Genomic DNA, 20,768 nt, shown 5'->3' on the forward strand with positions numbered 1-20,768 from the left:
TCAATCAAATTGAGCATCTGTGGGATGTTATACCTGATTTGTGTATTTTACCAAATGTAAATGGAACCGTTTAAAAAAAAAAATCAGACGGCTATCCGATTAGTAAAAACACATGAAGTGACCAGGTGTAAACAGGCCCTTTATGTTCTGTTGGCCAAGCAAAACAGAATTGTATAAAAGACTAAATGTATAATTTTCTTTTGTGGTCCAACCAAAAGAGCCAAATTGAAGTGTGAACACATCCTTAGGTCAAGCAGTTAACATGCTTACACTCTTGTCCAAGAGACAGATGAAGACTTAAACCTGGTGCAAATCCCACAACAGACTTATTCTGCTGTGAGCAAGCCACTGAATATACACGACACCTGTGCAGTCAGTGTTTTACATGACGAGCTGCTTTAATCATCCTCAAATACAGATGTAGAAATGGACTTTCCTGATGTGATGGTGTTTAAAACCAGGGTTATTTTAGTTTCCTGAAACTAAAGCCCTACACTCTAAAAAAAAAAAGGTTCTATATGGCACCAAAATGGTTCTTGGCTCGTAATCATAGGGGAACCTTTTTTAGTGCTATATAGCACCAATTTTGGTGCTTCAGTGGTTCTTCAGCGGTTCTTTGACTAAGGTGCTATATAGCACCTCTGAAGAACCGCTGAAGAATCACTGAAGCACCACAATTGGTGCTATATAGCACTAAAAAAGGTTCTCCTATGATTACGAGCCAAGAACCATTTTTGGTGCCATATAGAACCTTTTTTTTTTTTTTAGAGTGTAGCCTATTCGGATGGTCTTAACTGACACTGAAATAATAATAATTTGTATTATAAAATAACACCGTTCAAAACTATCTCACACAGGACTGCTCTCTATGAAAGACTAAGATGAACTTAAAGATGTTCAACACACACTAGTCTCACAACAGATTGTGTGAGAACCACTAATGGTAGTCAGTGAATTGTGTTAATGATCATTTGCATAAAATCAGCTCAACTATTGAGCACCAGTTATTATTGCTCATGTTACAGGAAAAAAAACATCTGGTCTTTCACTGCAAATCATGCACAATAATGCCCAGGATACCTTAGCTACCACCTTGAAATGTCCTGGCAAACTGAAGCAAAAACATAGAAATGTCCTGGCAACCACATACCAACATGCTAAAAAAACACATAGGACAAAAAAGCAATGCCCACCGAACATCCTAACATCACGTTTGAGTTTTGAGCTCTTCGGAAATCGTAAATATCTAGTTGTGGTTGAGCTAGGCATTGTGGATTACACTTGTGGCCAACAAATGAAGGAAAACTGCTACTCCATGTAAAACTTTGATTATCATTAATGAAAAGCAATACATGAACCACTTCCTGTTTTGACAGTGAGCCAGGGAGTATATTCATACAGCTGAGAAACACTCATCCATCACAAAGCAGAGATCAACACGCGCTCACAGCAGGATCTGAGCGGCTAAGAGCTGATATGACAGAAGAGCGGAGTCCCGCGGACTCATAAGAGCTTACTGACAGACCTCCAGAGACACACAATGACTCCTCTATTCCCCTTGACACACAACTCTCTCTCTCTCTCAGCTGTGTATCGGTTTAATTATCTCACTATCATCTCACTTAACTTGACTGACTTTTAATGAGGGTCTGAGGAGACGAAACTAAGAAGGCCAAAACTAAATTAAACGAAAACTAAAATCGCAGAAAATAAACGGGCCTTGTAGCCAATCTTCACTGATTTTACACTCCATCAGTGAGAGCGGAGTGTGAAGGTTGAATTAGCAGAGCAATAGCACAGCTGTACATAAAATATTGCAATCCACACAACATAATGGGAGACATATCCGAGTTCAAAAGAGGACACAATGCTGGTGCGCATCTCGCTGGCTCATCTGTGACCAGGACAGCAAGTCTTTGTGGTGTATCGATAGCCATGTTATCCAGGGTAATGTTGACATACCTCCAAGGTGAACGTGATTTCACCAAGTACAGCATGTTCCTGGATCAACATTCCAATGAGATTTGAGGGACAAGTTTACAGTTGATGTCAAGTTTAGGCTTACAACCAGGGTTAGGTGCTTCTACATCAGTGTTATTCACCATCATTTCCCTCTGATTTTAAGGATAAATTATGGGTAGGGTTAGGTTTAGGGGTAGGGACAGGTTTAGGACTAAATTTCCGGACAGAAATGTTGTTTCAGGATCAAAAAAATATGACGATCCAGGAACATGTCTTAAGACCTGTTCGGGCAGGATTAGTTTTACAAGGGTAGATGGAGTAATGTAATTTTACCACAGGACGTCTGTAATATTAACCTCCTTAGCGCTGGGACAATTTTGGGGGGTTTCCGCCTGGATTTGGGCTACCCAAATTGAAAAGCTTCCCATACCCACATACAGTGGTCAGTTTTGGGTGTCATTTTACAGGAAACACTGAAGTTACATAAAACACTGCTAAAAGAGATAAACATGTAAGTATATGTTGTCTGAGCTGTAATAAACCCCCCACCCACCCTATTACAAAATTCATTTTTGAAACTGTATAACTCAGGCCTCATGTGTTCTAGCACCCTGCAGAAAGTTTTGGCTGTTTCCACTAGATGTAAATACCATATATCAGTATCATGTTGTATGCAAGATTTATTCAAATGGGTCTGAAGGGAGGAATATGACCTTTTTTATGTAATTTCCGCCAACCCACATCTCTCCAATATACACTCACCTAAAGGATTATTAGGAACACCACACTAATACTGTGTTTGACACCCTTTCGCCTTCAGAACTGCCTTAATTCTACGTGGCATTTCAACAAGGTGCTGAAAGCATTCTTTAGAAATGTTGGCCCATATTGATAGGAGAGCATCTTGCAGTTGATGGAGATTTGTGGGATGCACATCCAGGGCACGAAGCTCCCGTTCCACCACATCCCAAAGATGCTCTATTGGGTTGAGATCTGGTGACTGTGGGGGCCATTTTAGTTCAGTGAACTCATTGTCATGTTCAAGAAACCAATTTGAAATGATTCGAGCTTTGTGACATGGTGCATTATCCTGCTGGAAGTAGCAATCAGAGGATGGGTACATGGTGGTCATAAAGGGATGGACATGGTCAGAAACAATACTCAGGTAGGCCGTGGCATTTAAACGATGGCAACATTTTTCCAGTCTTCAACTGTCCAATTTTGGTGAGCTTGTGCAAATTGTAGCCTCTTTTTCCTATTTGTAGTGGAGATGAGTGGTACCCGGTGGGGTCTTCTGCTGTTGTAGCCCATCCGCCTCAAGGTTGTGCGTGTTGTGGCTTCACAAATGCTTTGCTGCATACCTCGGTTGTAACGAGTGGTTATTTCAGTCAAAGTTGCTCTTCTATCAGCTTGAATCAGTCGGCCCATTCTCCTCTGACCTCTAGCATCAACAAGGCATTATCGCCCACAGGACTGCCGCATACTGGATGTTTTTCCCTTTTCACACCATTCTTTGTAAACCCTAGAAATGGATGTGCGTGAAAATCCCAGTAACTGAGCAGATTGTGAAATACTCAGACCGGCCCGTCTGGCACCAACAACCATGCCACGCTCAAAATTGCTTAAATCACCTTTCTTTCCCATTCTGACATTCAGTTTGGAGTTCAGGAGATTGTCTTGACCAGGACCACAGCCCTAAATGCATTGAAGCAACTGCCATGTGATTGGTTGATTAGATAATTGCATTAATGATAAATTGAACAGGTGTTCCTAATAATCCTTTAGGTGAGTGTACAAGTCTCCCCATATACAGTGGTATAAATGCAATTACCCTGTGACACAAAATTATTTTTTCCAGTGTTTTCTGGCATATGCTGGAAACAGCCCAAACTGTCTGCAGGGTGCTAGAGCACGCAGGGTGCTAGAGAACACAGGGCCTTTCAAAAATGTGTGTGTTTTATGTAACTTCAAAGGGTTTCCTGTAAAATGACACCCAAAATTGACCACTGTATGTGGGTATGGGAAGCTTTTCAATTTGGGTAGGCCAAATCCAGGCGGAAATGGTCCCAGAGTAATTTAGTGTAAATAAGTTACCTTGTGTAAAACAAATGCCAAAGTGATGCATATCTCCAGAAAGTAGACATTGTAAGCTTTCAAATGGTTAAACCACATATGAGGTCAGAGCTCCTCCACGGACATTTAAAATATAAAGTATATACTTGATGACATCATTCCTTATCAGGGTCTTTGGCACGGGATAAGAAATTTCAGTAAAACTAGCAGAAGTGGGAGGGGTAACTCAATTTACACATCACCATCACCTCCCTGTCATCATGTGCGTATTAAGTTGCTTCCTGATACCACGTGTGAAAACACTTATAATCTATAGCCTATATAACCTATATATAACAGTTAGGTCCGGTCGAACAATTTATTAATTCAATTTTCATTGGATTCTGTTGGTAATAGGCACTTACCTAAAGCTAAAAGAAAGTTGCGTGCCTCTGACAAGTGCTTTCAACCTTTTTTTTTCATCTGAATGGTAAGCAGAAAACACTTGAGGTTTTCCACAGACTTGTCTCACCGCCTAGAACACAACTGAATGCTTCTTCGAGCTCCTCCATACTTGAAAAACTACTTTTAAACAGGAAATGACGGAATATTTACGTACATATTTACAGCGGGTCTATTCGCATGGGATTAGTATTACCTGAGGTCATTTTAAGTGAGGTCATTTGTCCACAATGATAACTGAGATCACTGAGAAGCTCTGGTAAAATTACTTTCCTCTCCATGTTGAACTAATTCTGTCTGGATATGGCTTTACTTGGCAAAGTCACGGTGACCATACCTCCACGCAGGACGAACCACATCCAACAGGAGTAACTGTTGACGCAAGAGCGAGCTGTCTGAAAGCGATGTCCGGATTGTATCCAAAAAACAGAAAACCACAGCTGGCCTAAACATAAAACAATGTGCACATCGACTCCTGTTTCCACTAAAACTGTTCGTCGGGAGCTCCACAATATTCATAGTCGGTTGCTATAGCCAAACCTTTGGTCCCTTGTGCCAGTGCCAAATGTCAGTTTTAATGGTGCCAGCAGAGGAAATCTTGGACTGTGGACAATGTAAAACATGTATTGTTCTCTGATGAGTCCAGCTTCACTGTCTTCCCCACGTCTGTGGGGGTTACGCTGTGGAGAAGCCAAAAAAAGGCTTAACATCCAGACTGTTGCTGCTCAGAGTAAAGCAAGGCGGTGGATCATTGATGGTTTGGGCTGCAATAATCATGGCATAACCTACTATGCTTGATGCCAATAACAACCGAGCCATTCTGGAGGCCCATATGCACCTAATAGTTCAAATATTGAACCCTGAAGCGGGGTGCCATTTATCAGCATGATAAAGCACCAATACACTCAGCAATACTCCTCCACCAGCGTCACATAGTGACCTGGCCCCTGTTCTGGAAGAGGAATGGCTCAAAATCCCTCTGGCCACTGTGAAGGACTTGTATCGGTCATTCCCAGGATGAATTGATGCCGCAAAAGGAGGCCCTACACCTTCCCTATAAATTAACTGAACAGGTGTTTCAGTTTCATTGTCCAACCCCTGTGTGTGTGTTTGTGTGTGTGTGTTTGTGTGTGTGTGTGTGTGTGTGTGTGTGTGTGTGTGTGTGTGTGTGTGTGTGTGTGTGTGTGTGTGTGTGTGTGTGTGTGTGTGTGTGTGTGTGTGTGTGTGTGTGTGTGTGTGTGTGTGTGTGTGTGTGTGTGTGTGTGTGTGTGCGTGTGTGTACACAATATTGTAATCTGACCTTTTCAAAACCAGCAAATGGACCATTCTACTACCGAACAAAAGTGTGCATTGTTGATCATTGTTCTCGCAAGAAATATTTTCTCAGAACATGAGTTCTGCGGCCCCACTTTATATTAGGTGGCCTTAAGTACTATGTACTTACATAAAAAAATAAGTACTATGTACTTACTGTGTTCAAATTGTATTGCAAAACACCTTTGCTGATATTGAGGTGGGATACGGGTAGGGTTATGGACAGGTGTGGTGGTATGGGGGGTGAGTTTAAGGGTAGGGTAAGGTGTAAGGGAAGTGTCAACTGTGTACTTACAAATGTAACTACAGAAATTAATTACAGATGTAATTACATGCAGGTATTTTTTTAATGTATGTACAATGTAAAAACATGTATGTACACAATAAGTGCATTGTACCAAATGATTAATTAAGGCCACCTAATATAAAGTGGGTCCTCAGTTCTGCATTTTATCATGCGCGTGGCGCTCTTCGTCATTAAAGACCCCATGAAATCCAAATTGGAGTTTGAATATGTTAGCCTTGCTGTTATCTATGAGTTAGTGCCCTCCAAAACAAGATCTAAGCATTCAAAACTTACAGTCTCTCACTTCTGCCATTATGGATCAATGATTTTGATGACGTCACTCTGCACTTCATCTTCTCATCAGATTTTCTGTCAAATCAAATGCTCTCTATAATCTGAAGCCCCGCCCTCTACATTATAAATAGACAACCCATTCTCACTCCCAAGGCGTCAAAATCTGAAGCATGGTCAAGTGCCTTCCGCATGTCACAATGAAGACGCTAAAGATACCCCTGGGCGTCACTATATCGATTGATTTCAATGAGAAACCTTTGCCGTCATACACAGATGCGTTGGGCAAGGAAATGTTATCTCCATGATGAAATTATATATTGGGTTATAATTTTACCATTATGACAGGTTGGAGTGTGAATCTCAATTTAATCAGCCAGCATACTTTTAATTAAATTTATTTTATTTACGCTATTTGACACGTTTGAACATAGGGATGCACCGATCCACATTTTTTCACTTCCGATCCGATCCCGATACCTGAATTTGGATATCGGCCGATAACGATATTATTCCGATACCAGAGCTGTGTTTGCTTTAATATTATCATTATCATTATTGTTGATTTTATATGATGCTGAAATAAACTCCTCTCAACAGGCAAGTATGATATGTACATATTAGGGATGAAACGGTATGGAAATTTCACATCACGATAAGAGTGACCCAAATTATCACGGTTATCAATTTATATTTGAATCAACAAACAAAAAATAAATCAAGCAGCTCTAAGCACTTTTTAAAGCTAGATTCTGTGGAATTTCCTTCCTCATTATGGCCGTCTCTGTAAATATATTCTCAAGCAATATTCTCATCAGTGTTCTATCAGCTATGACACATTTAAATCTAGCATATTTTGTGTAAGAGCCCATACAGTATCTTAGTGAAATAAAGCATATATTTTCCAATGATTTGACAGTTTATTTTATTAAATATCAAAAATCAAAAAGGTGTGCATCATACCTGACACCTAGATGAACATTTTAAAGTCAGTTTAATGACTAAGTCATTCTCTTCAAATGCCATTTAAGTTAGAAATGTGTATATCCTACCAATGTTTTATGTAACTTAAGAGACGGTTCCTAAATTCGCGAACGTCAAGCCAACTTTATGCCAGTCATATCAGATGCGCTGTAGTTCTGCTGTGTTTGTTTGAAACTATTTTCGGTGCTGAGATAGAACAATAACAGTCAACCACTGTGTGATGAATGAATCTCCTGCGTACATCGCACACACACATCTCTGCTTAGAGAGTAGATTTCAGTGAGTGAGAGCGGCACGCACTCTGAACAAAACTCAGCTAATCTGAACGCCTCTGATTATTATATCCATAAACTCGATAGAAACACGTGTGATTGGTTATAATGCACAACGCGATTATAACAGACTGCTTTTGAGAAGACCATTATAATGTTTTTTCACAGTGTTTCACGCCACAGCCGAAATACACACGCAGATGGCGATTGTTAATGTCAAGCCCTGATTATTATCTGTTAAATGTCACCCTAGTCTTGTCTGCTTTTTTTTAAATGTTTGATTGCGTTCGTTGTGTTGTACGACGCGAGGGAGCTTCCACCTCCCTGAATTACGGTTTAGCAAACATCGTCTTGCTCTGCGGTGTTTCCAGTGTGAAGTATTTCCACACAGCTGACATGTTGGCTAGCCACAATGCTGCTCAAAGCTATCTGGCTGCAAACTGCGGAATGGATTTCCTGAGCGGGGCGTGTCTCATAACTCTGTCTCATTGAGCCGCGCTTCCGTTCAGTAAATCCATTCCATAGTTTGCAGCCAGCTTGCATTTTTCCGCAAGTTGGACCTGAATTACGCTGGTATCGGTCCCGATACCGATACTGGATCGGATCGGCCCCATCCCTACATGTAACCCAACCCCAACCCATCCCTAAAACTACACATTTGTGTTATATGATATAAAACACCGGATAAAACAGGCAGATACGACTGCATGCTCAATTTATTCAAAAGTATTCTGAGTGTTCCGAGGCTAAATGATTGATTTGTGTGAAGAAAATCCCCAAAAGCGATCAGCGCCTCCATCCGCCGAAGATCATGCACACATTCAAATTTGAAAAAATGCCGCCCGAAGAAACGCTACATAAGATCTCATAGTGAAATTGCATTGGCTCTCGTGTGTCTCGTGACTGATTGTGTCATTACGTCAGCTTTGATAGTGAAATGTCATTGGCTCTCGCGTGTCTTGTGAATGATTGTGTCGGGTGTATCATTTGAATGAGATATGACTGACTGAGTGCTTTCACGGAGCGGCGGGATCATCATATCAGCGATTAAAGCATTAAAGGGATAGTTCACCCAAAAATGAAAATTAGCCCATGATTTACTCACCCTCAAGTCATCCAAGGTGTATATGACATTCTTCTTTCAGACGAATACAATCGTAGTTATATTGCAAAAGTCCAGGCTAATCCAAGCATTAGAATTGGATTTATAGTTGCTCTGTTTTTGAAGTCCATAAAAAGTGCATCTGTCCGTCAAATAACTGCTCCACTCGGCTCCGCGGTGTTAATAAAGGCCTTCTGAAGCAAATCGACGTGTTTGTGTAAGAAAAATATCCATATTTAAAACTTTACCAAGTCAACATTTGGCCGACTCCCTTCCATGGAAAAGTGTTGATGTTGAAAGTGAAACTCAAGATGCGTACGTGACGTCATGACGAGCGCACCTGCTCGCGTTAGTCTTTCGATCGGCAGGGGAACTTTCAACAATATTTCCATAAATTGAACAGGGAAGGCAGACGGCCCAAAGTTTACTTTATAAAGTTTTAAATATGGATATTTTTCTTACACAAACGCATCGATTCGCTTCAGAAGGCCTTTATTAACACCGAGTGGAGCAGTTATTTGACGGACAGATGCACTTTTTATGGACCTTAAAAACAGAGCAACTATTAATCAAATTCTAATGCTTGGATTAGCCTGGACTTTTGTAATATAACTCTGATTTTATTCGTCTGAAAGAAGAATGTCATATACACCTAGGATGACTTGAGGGTGAGTAAATTATGGGCTAATTTTCATTTTTGGGTGAACTATCTCTTTAAGATCAACTCTGTTCTTTACATGAATTTATCGTATGACTTCAGAAGACTTGGAATGCAACATGAGTTAATGCTTTTATACTGTTTTTGGTCAGTTTTTGCATTAAATACCTGTGACTGTACTTTTATTTGCCTGTTATGTGTTTTATATTGTTGAGAAGTGGGTAGGTTTAGGGTAGGAGTTGAGTTAGTTGCTCCAAAATATAAAAGTAGACAATCAATATTCATAAAATAATGTCTGCTTTTACAAATGCAAAGAATTAAATGCATCTTGATCTGACGCATAGGAATCAATGGAGCACCTGCGCATCGATATAGTGACGCCTATTTAGATTTTTTTAATAAATCCCGATAAGTGCGTGGAAAATTGCGAATTTTTTGTGTGTACACAACTTTTATACATCAGGCGTAAGAAAGTGGGTGGTAAGAAAGTAAAAATGTTTTCATGCTCTGACTGTCTTTAAGGGAGAATATGCATTTGACAAAATAGCAGAGCAACAGCAAATCCAAAAATCACTCCGATGATGTCTATGTCATAGTATGTGTGTGAAACTTCCTGCTAATACGGCCTCCCCAATTATCTTTGTGCATGTGGGTGTGTGTTTGCAAGTCTGTCGAGGGGTGAAGTCAGTATGGGTCGCCAAACCAGGGCAAACGGACAGGAAACAGAGCAGAAGGACAAGCTGGACTTCCTGTCTGTGCGGGAACACAAAGAGATGACAAACACTGCAGCAGTGCGCCATGCCAAAGCCCGCTGAGACACAGTTCATATAATAGCCTGTGTTTGTTTTTGTTTACACTAAATTATTTGTGTCTGAAGCTAGGGAATCTGGTGCTAAAGCATGAGCCAGAACACAACGATCTTAGAAATCGCCTTCCACATGTTAAGAGATCATACATACCGTTCAAAAGTTTGGGCTCAGTACGAATATTAAGTGCTTTTGAAAGAAGTCTCTTAAGCTCAACAAGGATGAATTTGTTTGATTAAAAATACAGTAAAAACATTAATATTGTGAAATATTATTATCATTTAAATGAACTGTTTTCTATGTGAATATGTTGTAAAATGTAATTTATTCCTGTGATCAAAGCTGAATTTTCAGCATCATTCCTTCAGTCTTCAGTGTCACATGATCCTTCAGAAATCATTCTAATATTATGATTTGCTGCTCAAGAAACATTTCTGATTTTTATCAATGTTGAAAACGGTTGTGCTGCTTCATATTTGTGGAAACTGTGATACATTTCTTTCAGGATTCTTTGATGAATAGACACTTCAAAAGAACAGTATTCATTTGAAATAGTAATATTGAAGTCATATCGCAAAAAAACAAGAAAGAAAGCTAAATATGAATCTGTACCATATGTATTTACATCCACATCAGGGTTTTTATAGTTAACTAAAACTAAAATCATCAAAAAACATTTGTTATTTAAAATAAATGTTAAATGTTAACTGAAATCTAGGGATGCACCGATATGACAATTTTGGCCGATATCAATAACTCTTTATATTTGAAAGCCGATAACCAATATATTGGCTGATACATCTAAATCCAAATTTATATATAATTTTTGAGAGCCTGATTACAAAAACAAAAGTCTCACCATTAAAATCCATGTCCCAAGCACACAATTATGATCTCATTATGATTTTATGTAGCCTATATGACAGACTAATGTTACACTGACTGAACTGTATTTTCCTTTTTGAAGTGATTCCAATCATATTTCAAGCATTTCAAAACCATCATCATAGCAAACAGTGCACATCTGAAGTGTCTCAGAAGGGAATAATCCGTAATTTAATTTCTTATCAGGCCGATAACAATAACATTAAAATTATCATATATTGGGCGATACCGATATGCTGGCCGATATATCGTGTATCACTAATGAAATCAAAATGTAAATTTTTTTTTTTATTTACAAATCAAAATTGTATTTCAGCAAGTTGCCCAGGAAACATTTCTCATTGTCATTTAGTTTTATGTAATAAACTAAACTAAAACTGAAATAAAAATCTATAAAAAAAATTAGGTAACACTTTACAATAAGGTTTCATTAGTTAACATTAGTTAATGTATTAACTAACATGAACTAACCATGAGCAGTACATTTGTTACTGTATTTGTTCATCATTGTTAACGTTAGTTAATAAAAATTCAGCTGTTCGTGGTTTATGCATGTTAGTTCACAGTGCATTAACTAATGTTAATAAGATTTTAATAATGTATTAGTAAATGTTGAAATTAACATGAACAAAGATAAATAAATGCTTTATAAGTGCAGTTCATCATTAGTTCATGTTAACTCATATAGGTAACTAATGTAAACTAATGAAACCTTATTGTAAAGTGTTACCAAAAATTATACAGACATATTAAAAATAAACTGATATGACAAGAGAACTAATTAAAGCTACACTATGTAACTTTTCCGTTCGCTAGAGGTCGCCTGTTCAAAACAAAGGCGTAGAGTGATGACGGCACGTTTGAGCGCAGAATCTCGGGACATGTGGTCTTCACCTCACAGCCGGTGGAAAAGAGTCAGGATAGGACTCTGGCAGAAATCATGTTCATGGATGCGATTATTAACATTACTGTAGTGAAGCAGAGCAGGAGCGAGTGTTGTGGAGCTGAGCAAGGCCGCAGGGGCGATTGAAGAGCGGGACTGTTATTATGGCATAGTCGCCGGCGGGACTTTTATTATGACACGGTTGCCGGCGCCACTTCCTCTTTTCCAGTCATGAGTATGAGGTAACGTAACTCTGTTTATCGTATTAGATATATCTAAGTGTGTTGAAAAGGAAGTTATGACGTTCGCTCGGCGGCTGCTATGACACTTGTTCACACTGCAGTGAGAGTAAAGTGTTTCACTGAATAAAACCGGAGACCGAGGGTGACGCAGATTTGAATCAATCGACAGGCGACTCCCTCACACGCATAGCTCACACGTTCCGGTTCCTTGGTTAAAATAGCAATTTCTCACGATTTACAAATATTGGAAACATTTGGGATATTCTAAGTACTCAACTGAACATAATATATAACACTGGCATAGTGGTTATATTTTACTGCAAAAATCCTACATAGTTCACCTTTAAACTTAACTTAAACTGAAATGAAAACTAAGAACATAAAAAGATAACGGTTTAAACTATTAATAAAAACTATAATAGTATATCAATGATCATAAAATATCACTATTCCATATGAATGTGGATATTTAGAATGGATCTAAAAAATTGCAATTTAATGTGATTTTAGTTCACACTAGCATCCAAAAAAAACAAAACTTCACATTTGCTTGACATTTAGTGTGAACATACATTAGTCCCATTCTGATAGACTAAAATAAAACAGGTTTCTAAATATGGTCAATGTTGTTAAACCTCTTCCTGTGTATTCAACTGATTCTGTAAACCAGAGCATTGTGCAAAACCGTTCAAGGATACTGAAGTGAAACTAAGAATAATAGTGGATTGTGAGGCCGTCCAGCCCAGTGTTATCTGTGTGTGAATGAGGCAGCACCCTTCCTGTCATCTCCATTCCACACACTCGCACACACACAGCTATTCAGCACCCTCACTGACAGCAGACACATTTGGTCTGAGAAGCAGCATTTGAACACCACCCACAAAGACTAAGACTGGCTGAACATGGTAAACACCTTTCACCTGACTCGCATGACGTGTCAAGTTACACACGTCACGTCACAATGTTTACTACTGTACAAAACTGCCTAGTAATACAAACGCCAGCAGAACATCCTCACTACTGACACTGATGATGTTTGCAAAGAACGCCTCAAAACTAGTCGCTGACATTTTTAAACTGACTAAACCGGCGAAACGTCTTCAAAACATGACCCTAAATTCAGACTTTTGCAATTACAAGATTAATCATAGCTTTCCTCAAACACTATCAAGACAGAATATAAGCATCTATAAGACAATAACATACCACTAAATAAGTGTATACTTAGTACTACAGCTTCTAGTATAAACCCTACACATTTTGGCGTGGTACCATGACAATAGCACAGTATAAATATGGTAATCATTCAGTACCAGTAAAATATATCACTAGATCATAAAAAATGCTGGGTTGAAAATGGACTAACCCAGCAATTGGGTTGTTTAAACCCAGTGAATGGGTTGTTTAAACCCAGTGAATGAGTTGTTTAAACCCAGTGAATGAGTTGTTTTAACCCAGCAATTGGGTTGTTTAAACCCAGTGAATGAGTTGTTTTAACCCAGCAATTGGGTTGTTTAAACCCAGTGAATGAGTTGTTTTAACCCAGCAATTGGGTCGTTTTAACCCAGTGAATGGGTCGTTTTAACCCAGCGGTTGGGTTAAATGTTTGCTTAAAACAACCCAATCGCTGGGCTAAAACAACCCAATTGCTGGGTTAGTCCATTTTCAACCCAACTTGGGTTGTTTTTAACCCAGCATTTTTTAGAGTGTTTAGAGTGTACCATGTCATTACATCAACTGTACTAAGAACACTGTCAAAGAACAAATAAGATATCAAATGAGTATAACACACAATACTACATAGTGCTGTAACGATTTGACCAAAAATAAAAACCTTGATTAATATTTTTACTATAGTGATTCTGGGCATCTATAAACAAAGATAACTGCTCCTGCATCTCTCTGTGTACCTGCAAACTGCACTTGATGTGACTGACGGGGCGGAGTCATGTGACTAAAACCGAAATAACCGTAATAAAAAATACGTCGGTTAGAGGTTCTGAATGTCGGTTTTGATTATTTTTCGATTAATCGTACAGCCCTAGTATACATACTACTGTACCGGTCTAAGGTGTGTAATTATATATATATATATATATATATATATATATATATATATATATATATATATATATATATATATATATATATATATATATATATATATATATATGCTGTCAAATTGATTAATTTATTAAAGCGCATCTAACATAAAATATAAGTTTTTGTTTATGTGTGTATATGTATATATGCATACATATGTACACACACACACACACACACACACACATAAATGCTTATGTTGGATGTGATTAATCTATTTGACAGCACTATAATATGTATATATATATTTATATACATATATATGTGTGTGTGTGTGTGTGTGTGTGTGTGTGTGTGTATAGGCTACATACAGTATATAGGCTATAGATACCTGTGTGTGTGTGTGTGTAGATATATATATATATATATATATATATATATATATATATATATATATATATATATATATATATATATATATATATATATATATATATATATATATATCTACACACATACTAAATAAACATTATATAGGCGTATATATTATATGATCTAGTGTATACTTTAACATCAACACTATTGTATCTAATAAGTTAGTAGTCTACTACAGTACAGTAAACTATATAGTAGGCTATATTCATGTGTCATTGGTACTACCATGGTAATACTATGAAATTCAGTATTAAGTTAAGTATTTTGGAGAACTATGTCACTACAATGGAGAATGAATATGGTACTCATTCATCCCTAGTAGCCTATACATATTTGAGTACTATTGTCTTGCCATCTGATACCATCACTGTACACATGAGCTTCGAGCACAAGCAGGTCCCTCAACTTCACTCTTTCCTGAACACACTGCAATATACTGTACTGTACATTCAGACACGGTATATATATCATATCCAAGCGCGCGCAGACTCCCAGGGCGTCCACGAAACGCGCGTTCAGGGGCGGCGGTGAAATCCGCGTGAACTCACCTGGTGCAGCGTCTCGGCCGGCAGCTGTGACGCCCTGAACAGCTCCGCTACTTTCCCCGCCGCCGGTTTGCCGCTGCTGTCGGGCTGACAGAGCGCGTACAGTCCGGAGTAACATCTCTGCTCACTGTCGCTCAGGGAAATGAAGGTCCCTCCGGTGCCCGCGGCGGATCCCTGATCCATCCCCGAGCGCGAGCCGCAGACGCCGGGCGTCCAGACGTACGGCCTCTCCGTGGCCCTGTGACGGAGGGAGGGAGGGAGGCGCGTCCGCTCTGCGGTGCTCTAGTACAGGCACATATTAAAGGGCTGTGAACTCACACGAAGATTTGCTAAATCGCTCTCACTTCCACATCCGACCGCACAGAGGCGCCACACAACCACACAAAACCCTCCCTGCACATGTTTAGTGGTAATATTGAATAATTACATAGATATTTAATTTATATTCAAGATGTAGATTCAAGACTTTAAAAGTAAATATTTACACTATTTAAATTTAACAAAAGTTGCAATGCACTTACTTCAAAACTAAGATTTAGTTTTCGAAGATTACGATTTATTTAGACTAGCCTATTAGATTTAATATTTATTTTCATATCGCTTATTTCATTGATATTTCAATTTGTATTCAAGAGTTGCATTTAAAGCCTATTTACAAATGTTACATTTCATATTCAATATTTAAAGACTTTTACATTATTTAACATTTTATATGTTTATCAAATATTTTTATTTACATTTGCTTTTAATTGGAAATATTTAATATTATGAAGAAGAAAAAACATTTTAAAAATTGCATGAGGCATTTGTTTATCTACTTATCTGCAGTTTATTTATTTAATTTTTGTTTATTTCAACTTGAAAGAGAGTGTGTAATTCCAAATAGAAAACTGCATTAATCTATATGTATCTGACGTGCATTTCTGACACATTAAATGGTGAACAGATCATAGATATTTTGAATATTTTGGATGAATCAACTTGCCTTTAAATCTGAATCCATTAGATCTTCACTGCCATCTTGTGTCGGGTAAATGAACTCAAGAATAGTGATGAATGATGATCTGTTCTGCTAATGAAATGTTCATCGTTGTGTCCTTGATCAACAGAACAGACACTTCACAGGCCACACCAGAAGAACTGAACCTGTCAAAACGAGCAAATCAGCCACATTTTATTTCTGGTAACTCACAACTGGCTACGTTCACACTGTCTGTTTTTTGGGATTGACCACCACATTTACTTGCAGGAGTCTCGAAATGTCCTGTTCACACAGTGTCTGGATGGCGTCTGTCAGAAGTCAAACGCGTATTCTCTTACCAGTAGCTAACCATAGCAGAAATCAATATTAAAGATGGTGACGTCCATAAAACTGAAAAGTCTTATCACTTTTGATACAAAAGTAAGTGTGTGTGTGTGTGTGTGTGTGTGTGTGTGTGTGTGTGTGTGTGTGTGTGTGTGTGTGTGTGTGTGTGTGTGTGTGTGTGTGTGTGTGTGTGTGTGTGTGTGTGTGTGTGTGTGTGTGTGTGTGTGTGTGTGTGTGTGTTAGTGTGTGAGAGAGGCCCAATTGGATCCCATTAAAATCCTGTAGAAATGATCCTACAGGATATTTATGTCCACAGAATCCTATAGGAATCAGATAATAATCTTGTAGGAAAAGACATAAATATCCTATAAGACAATTCCTAACGGAATCCTGTAGGAACGGTTCCAAAATATGATAGAAATTCTAAATGGAATCCTGTACAGGTTTCTAATTGGAATCCTTTAAAAAAAATTGACAAGGGGTAGAAAACTCAATGTAATAACTGCACATAATGTAAAAAGTATTACATTATTATTGTAATAAAATGTTCATAATGTAAATTATGTTCTTCAAATGTAATAAAATCTTGAGCTCATCATGTAATAAACATGTTTACACGATGAGAAATGTATTACATTATAAACTCACCAAAAACATGTCATATTTTCATTATTGTAATAGCTTTTAAAACATATAAAATATTAGTATTCCCTTACAGTAAATTTTTACAAAACATAATCCAGTCTTAAACTACCTGTGCAATGCAACAGATTTAAATATTCATGGCTATTATTATGGGTTAATTTTACCCAGCAAATTGGGTTGTTGATTTAGCCCAGCATAATGGGTTGTTTTGTTTTTACTAGCTTCTATTTTTTTTTACTTTGTACAATAATTACACAGACTTAAACTTTTCTAAAAAATATTTGACACAACCACTGTTTGGCATGACAATTCCTTTATTTTCGAACATATTTTACAGTAGCCTATAGCATATTTTATACAGTTTTTAATAAATATTGCCAACATTTAAGCTTGTTTAACAAATATTAGAAGTAAGAATTAAACCTTTAGAAGTAATTCAAGTGTAATCGATCAGTCCCTGTTGTCTCATGTTCAGTGGGGGAACTTCTAACTTCAGACCATCGCTCAGCTTTTCTCTCGTAGACGAAATATGCGGTGACTCCATAACCTGTCCATAAACAATCAGTGTACAGCTCTGAGAACATAATTTAACATCATAATAAGTATTTATATTCTGTATATTTTTGAGTAAAATCATAAAAATTTAATGCAAGGCATCAGGCATTTCCATCACATGAAAAGACAGACGTCACACTCCTAGGTGACTCACATTGGCCCATGTTGCTTTGCACAAAATGAAATGATATACAGCACAATAATGGATTTAAAGATAAAATAAAATATACATAAACCTGTATTTTACCAAAGACATGCACCAATTTGACGGAGCTGCATTGCTCTCTCCTGAAGCCTGTGGTAAATAACTCAACCCCTGGGTTGTTACGTCTGACCCAGGATCTGTGTTACACAAAAACTACCCAAACACTGGGTTGTTACGTCTGACCCAGGATCTGTGTTACACAAAAACTACCCAAACACTGGCTTGTTACGTCTGACCCAGGATCTGCGTAACACAAAAACTACCCAAACACTGGCTTGTTACGTCTGACCCAGGATCTGTGTTACACAAAAACTACCCAAACACTGGCTTGTTACGTCTGACCCAGGATCTGCGTAACACAAAAACAACCCAAACACTGGGTTGTTACGTCTGACCCAGGATCTGTGTTACACAAAAACTAACCAAACACTGGCTTGTTACGTCTGACCCAGGATCTGCGTAACACAAAAACTACCCAAACACTGGGTTGTTACGTCAGACCCAGGATCTGCATAACACAAAAACTACCCAAACACTGGGTTGTTACGTCAGACCCAGGATCTGCGTAACACAAAAACTACCCAAACACTGGCTTGTTACGTCTGACCCAGGATCTGCATAACACAAAAACTACCCAAACACTGGGTTGTTACGTCAGACCCAGGATCTGCGTAACACAAAAACTACCCAAACACTGGGTTGTTACGTCAGACCCAGGATCTGCATAACACAAAAACTACCCAAACACTGGGTTGTTACGTCTGACCCAGGATCTGCATAACACAAAAACTACCCAAACACTGGGTTGTTACGTCAGACCCAGGATCTGCGTAACACAAAAACTACCCAAACACTGGGTTGTTACGTCTGACCCAGGATCTGCGTAACACAAAAACTACCCAAACACTGGGTTGTTACGTCTGACCCAGGATCTGCGTAACACAAAAACTACCCAAACACTGGGTTGTTACGTCTGACCCAGGATCTGCGTAACACAAAAACTACCCAAACACTGGGTTGTTACGTCTGACCCAGGATCTGCGTAACACAAAAACTACCCAAACACTGGGTTGTTACGTCTGACCCAGGATCTGAGTTACACAAAAACTACCCAAACACTGGGTTGTTACGTCTGACCCAGGATCTGTGTTACACAAAAACTAACCAAACACTGGCTTGTTACGTCTGACCCAGGATCTGCGTAACACAAAAACTACCCAAACACTGGGTTGTTACGTCTGACCCAGGATCTGCGTAACACAAAAACTACCCAAACACTGGCTTGTTACGTCTGACCCAGGATCTGCATAACACAAAACCTACCCAAACACTGGGTTGTTACGTCAGACCCAGGATCTGCATAACACAAAAACTACCCAAACACTGGGTTGTTACGTCAGACCCAGGATCTGCATAACACAAAAACTACCCAAACACTGGGTTGTTACGTCTGACCCAGGATCTGCATAACACAAAAACTACCCAAACACTGGGTTGTTACGTCAGACCCAGGATCTGCGTAACACAAAAACTACCCAAACACTGGGTTGTTACGTCTGACCCAGGATCTGCGTAACACAAAAACTAACCAAACACTGGGTTGTTACGTCTGACCCAGGATCTGCGTAACACAAATCTACTCAAACACTGGGTTGTTACGTCTGACCCAGGATCTGCATAACACAAAAACTACCCAAACACTGGGTTGTTACGTCAGACCCAGGATCTGCGTAACACAAAAACTACCCAAACACTGGGTTGTTACGTCTGACCCAGGATCTGCGTAACACAAAAACTACCCAAACACTGGGTTGTTACGTCTGACCCAGGATCTGTGTTACACAAAAACTAACCAAACACTGGCTTGTTACGTCTGACCCAGGATCTGCGTAACACAAAAACTACCCAAACACTGGGTTGTTACGTCTGACCCAGGATCTGCGTAACACAAAAACTACCCAAACACTGGCTTGTTACGTCTGACCCAGGATCTGCATAACACAAAACCTACCCAAACACTGGGTTGTTACGTCAGACCCAGGATCTGCATAACACAAAAACTACCCAAACACTGGGTTGTTACGTCAGACCCAGGATCTGCATAACACAAAAACTACCCAAACACTGGGTTGTTACGTCTGACCCAGGATCTGCATAACACAAAAACTACCCAAACACTGGGTTGTTACGTCAGACCCAGGATCTGCGTAACACAAAAACTACCCAAACACTGGGTTGTTACGTCTGACCCAGGATCTGCGTAACACAAAAACTAACCAAACACTGGGTTGTTACGTCTGACCCAGGATCTGCGTAACACAAAAACTACCCAAACACTGGGTTGTTACGTCTGACCCAGGATCTGCGTAACACAAAAACTACCCAAACACTGGGTTGTTACGTCTGACCCAGGATCTGCGTAACACAAAAACTACCCAAACACTGGGTTGTTACGTCTGACCCAGGATCTGCGTAACACAAATCTACCCAAACACTGGGTTGTTACGTCTGACCCAGGATCTGCATAACACAAAAACTACCCAAACACTGGGTTGTTACGTCTGACCCAGGATCTGCGTAACACAAAAACTACCCAAACACTGGGTTGTTACGTCTGACCCAGGATCTGCGTAACACAAAAACTACCCAAACACTGGGTTGTTACGTCTGACCCAGGATCTGTGTTACACAAAAACTACCCAAACACTGGGTTGTTACGTCTGACCCAGGATCTGCGTAACACAAAAACTACCCAAACACTGGGTTGTTACGTCTGACCCAGGATCTGTGTAACACAAAAACTACCCAAACACTGGGTTGTTACGTCTGACCCAG

The 20,768-nt window shown here is 39.1% G+C and overlaps 1 protein-coding gene across 2 annotated transcripts in view; it reads right to left on the minus strand.

The window, feature by feature from the left end:
• Nucleotides 1-15,529, minus strand: part of reps2 (RALBP1 associated Eps domain containing 2) — an 80,516-nt gene extending 64,987 nt beyond the window's left edge. The window contains exon 1 of one of the 2 annotated variants that reach the window (XM_079803508.1): nucleotides 15,226-15,529. In XM_079803508.1, coding sequence (XP_079659634.1) covers nucleotides 15,226-15,405 — 180 coding nt within the window. In that variant the 5' untranslated portion in view covers nucleotides 15,406-15,529. The remainder of the gene's footprint in view (nucleotides 1-15,225) is intronic. The other variant, XM_079803507.1, reaches the window with a different exon arrangement.
• Nucleotides 15,530-20,768: the final 5,239 nt, after the last annotated feature.

This window comes from Gobio gobio, assembly GCF_949357685.1.
Source record: "Gobio gobio genome assembly, chromosome: 21".
In the NCBI taxonomy this organism is placed as follows: domain Eukaryota; kingdom Metazoa; phylum Chordata; class Actinopteri; order Cypriniformes; family Gobionidae; genus Gobio; species Gobio gobio.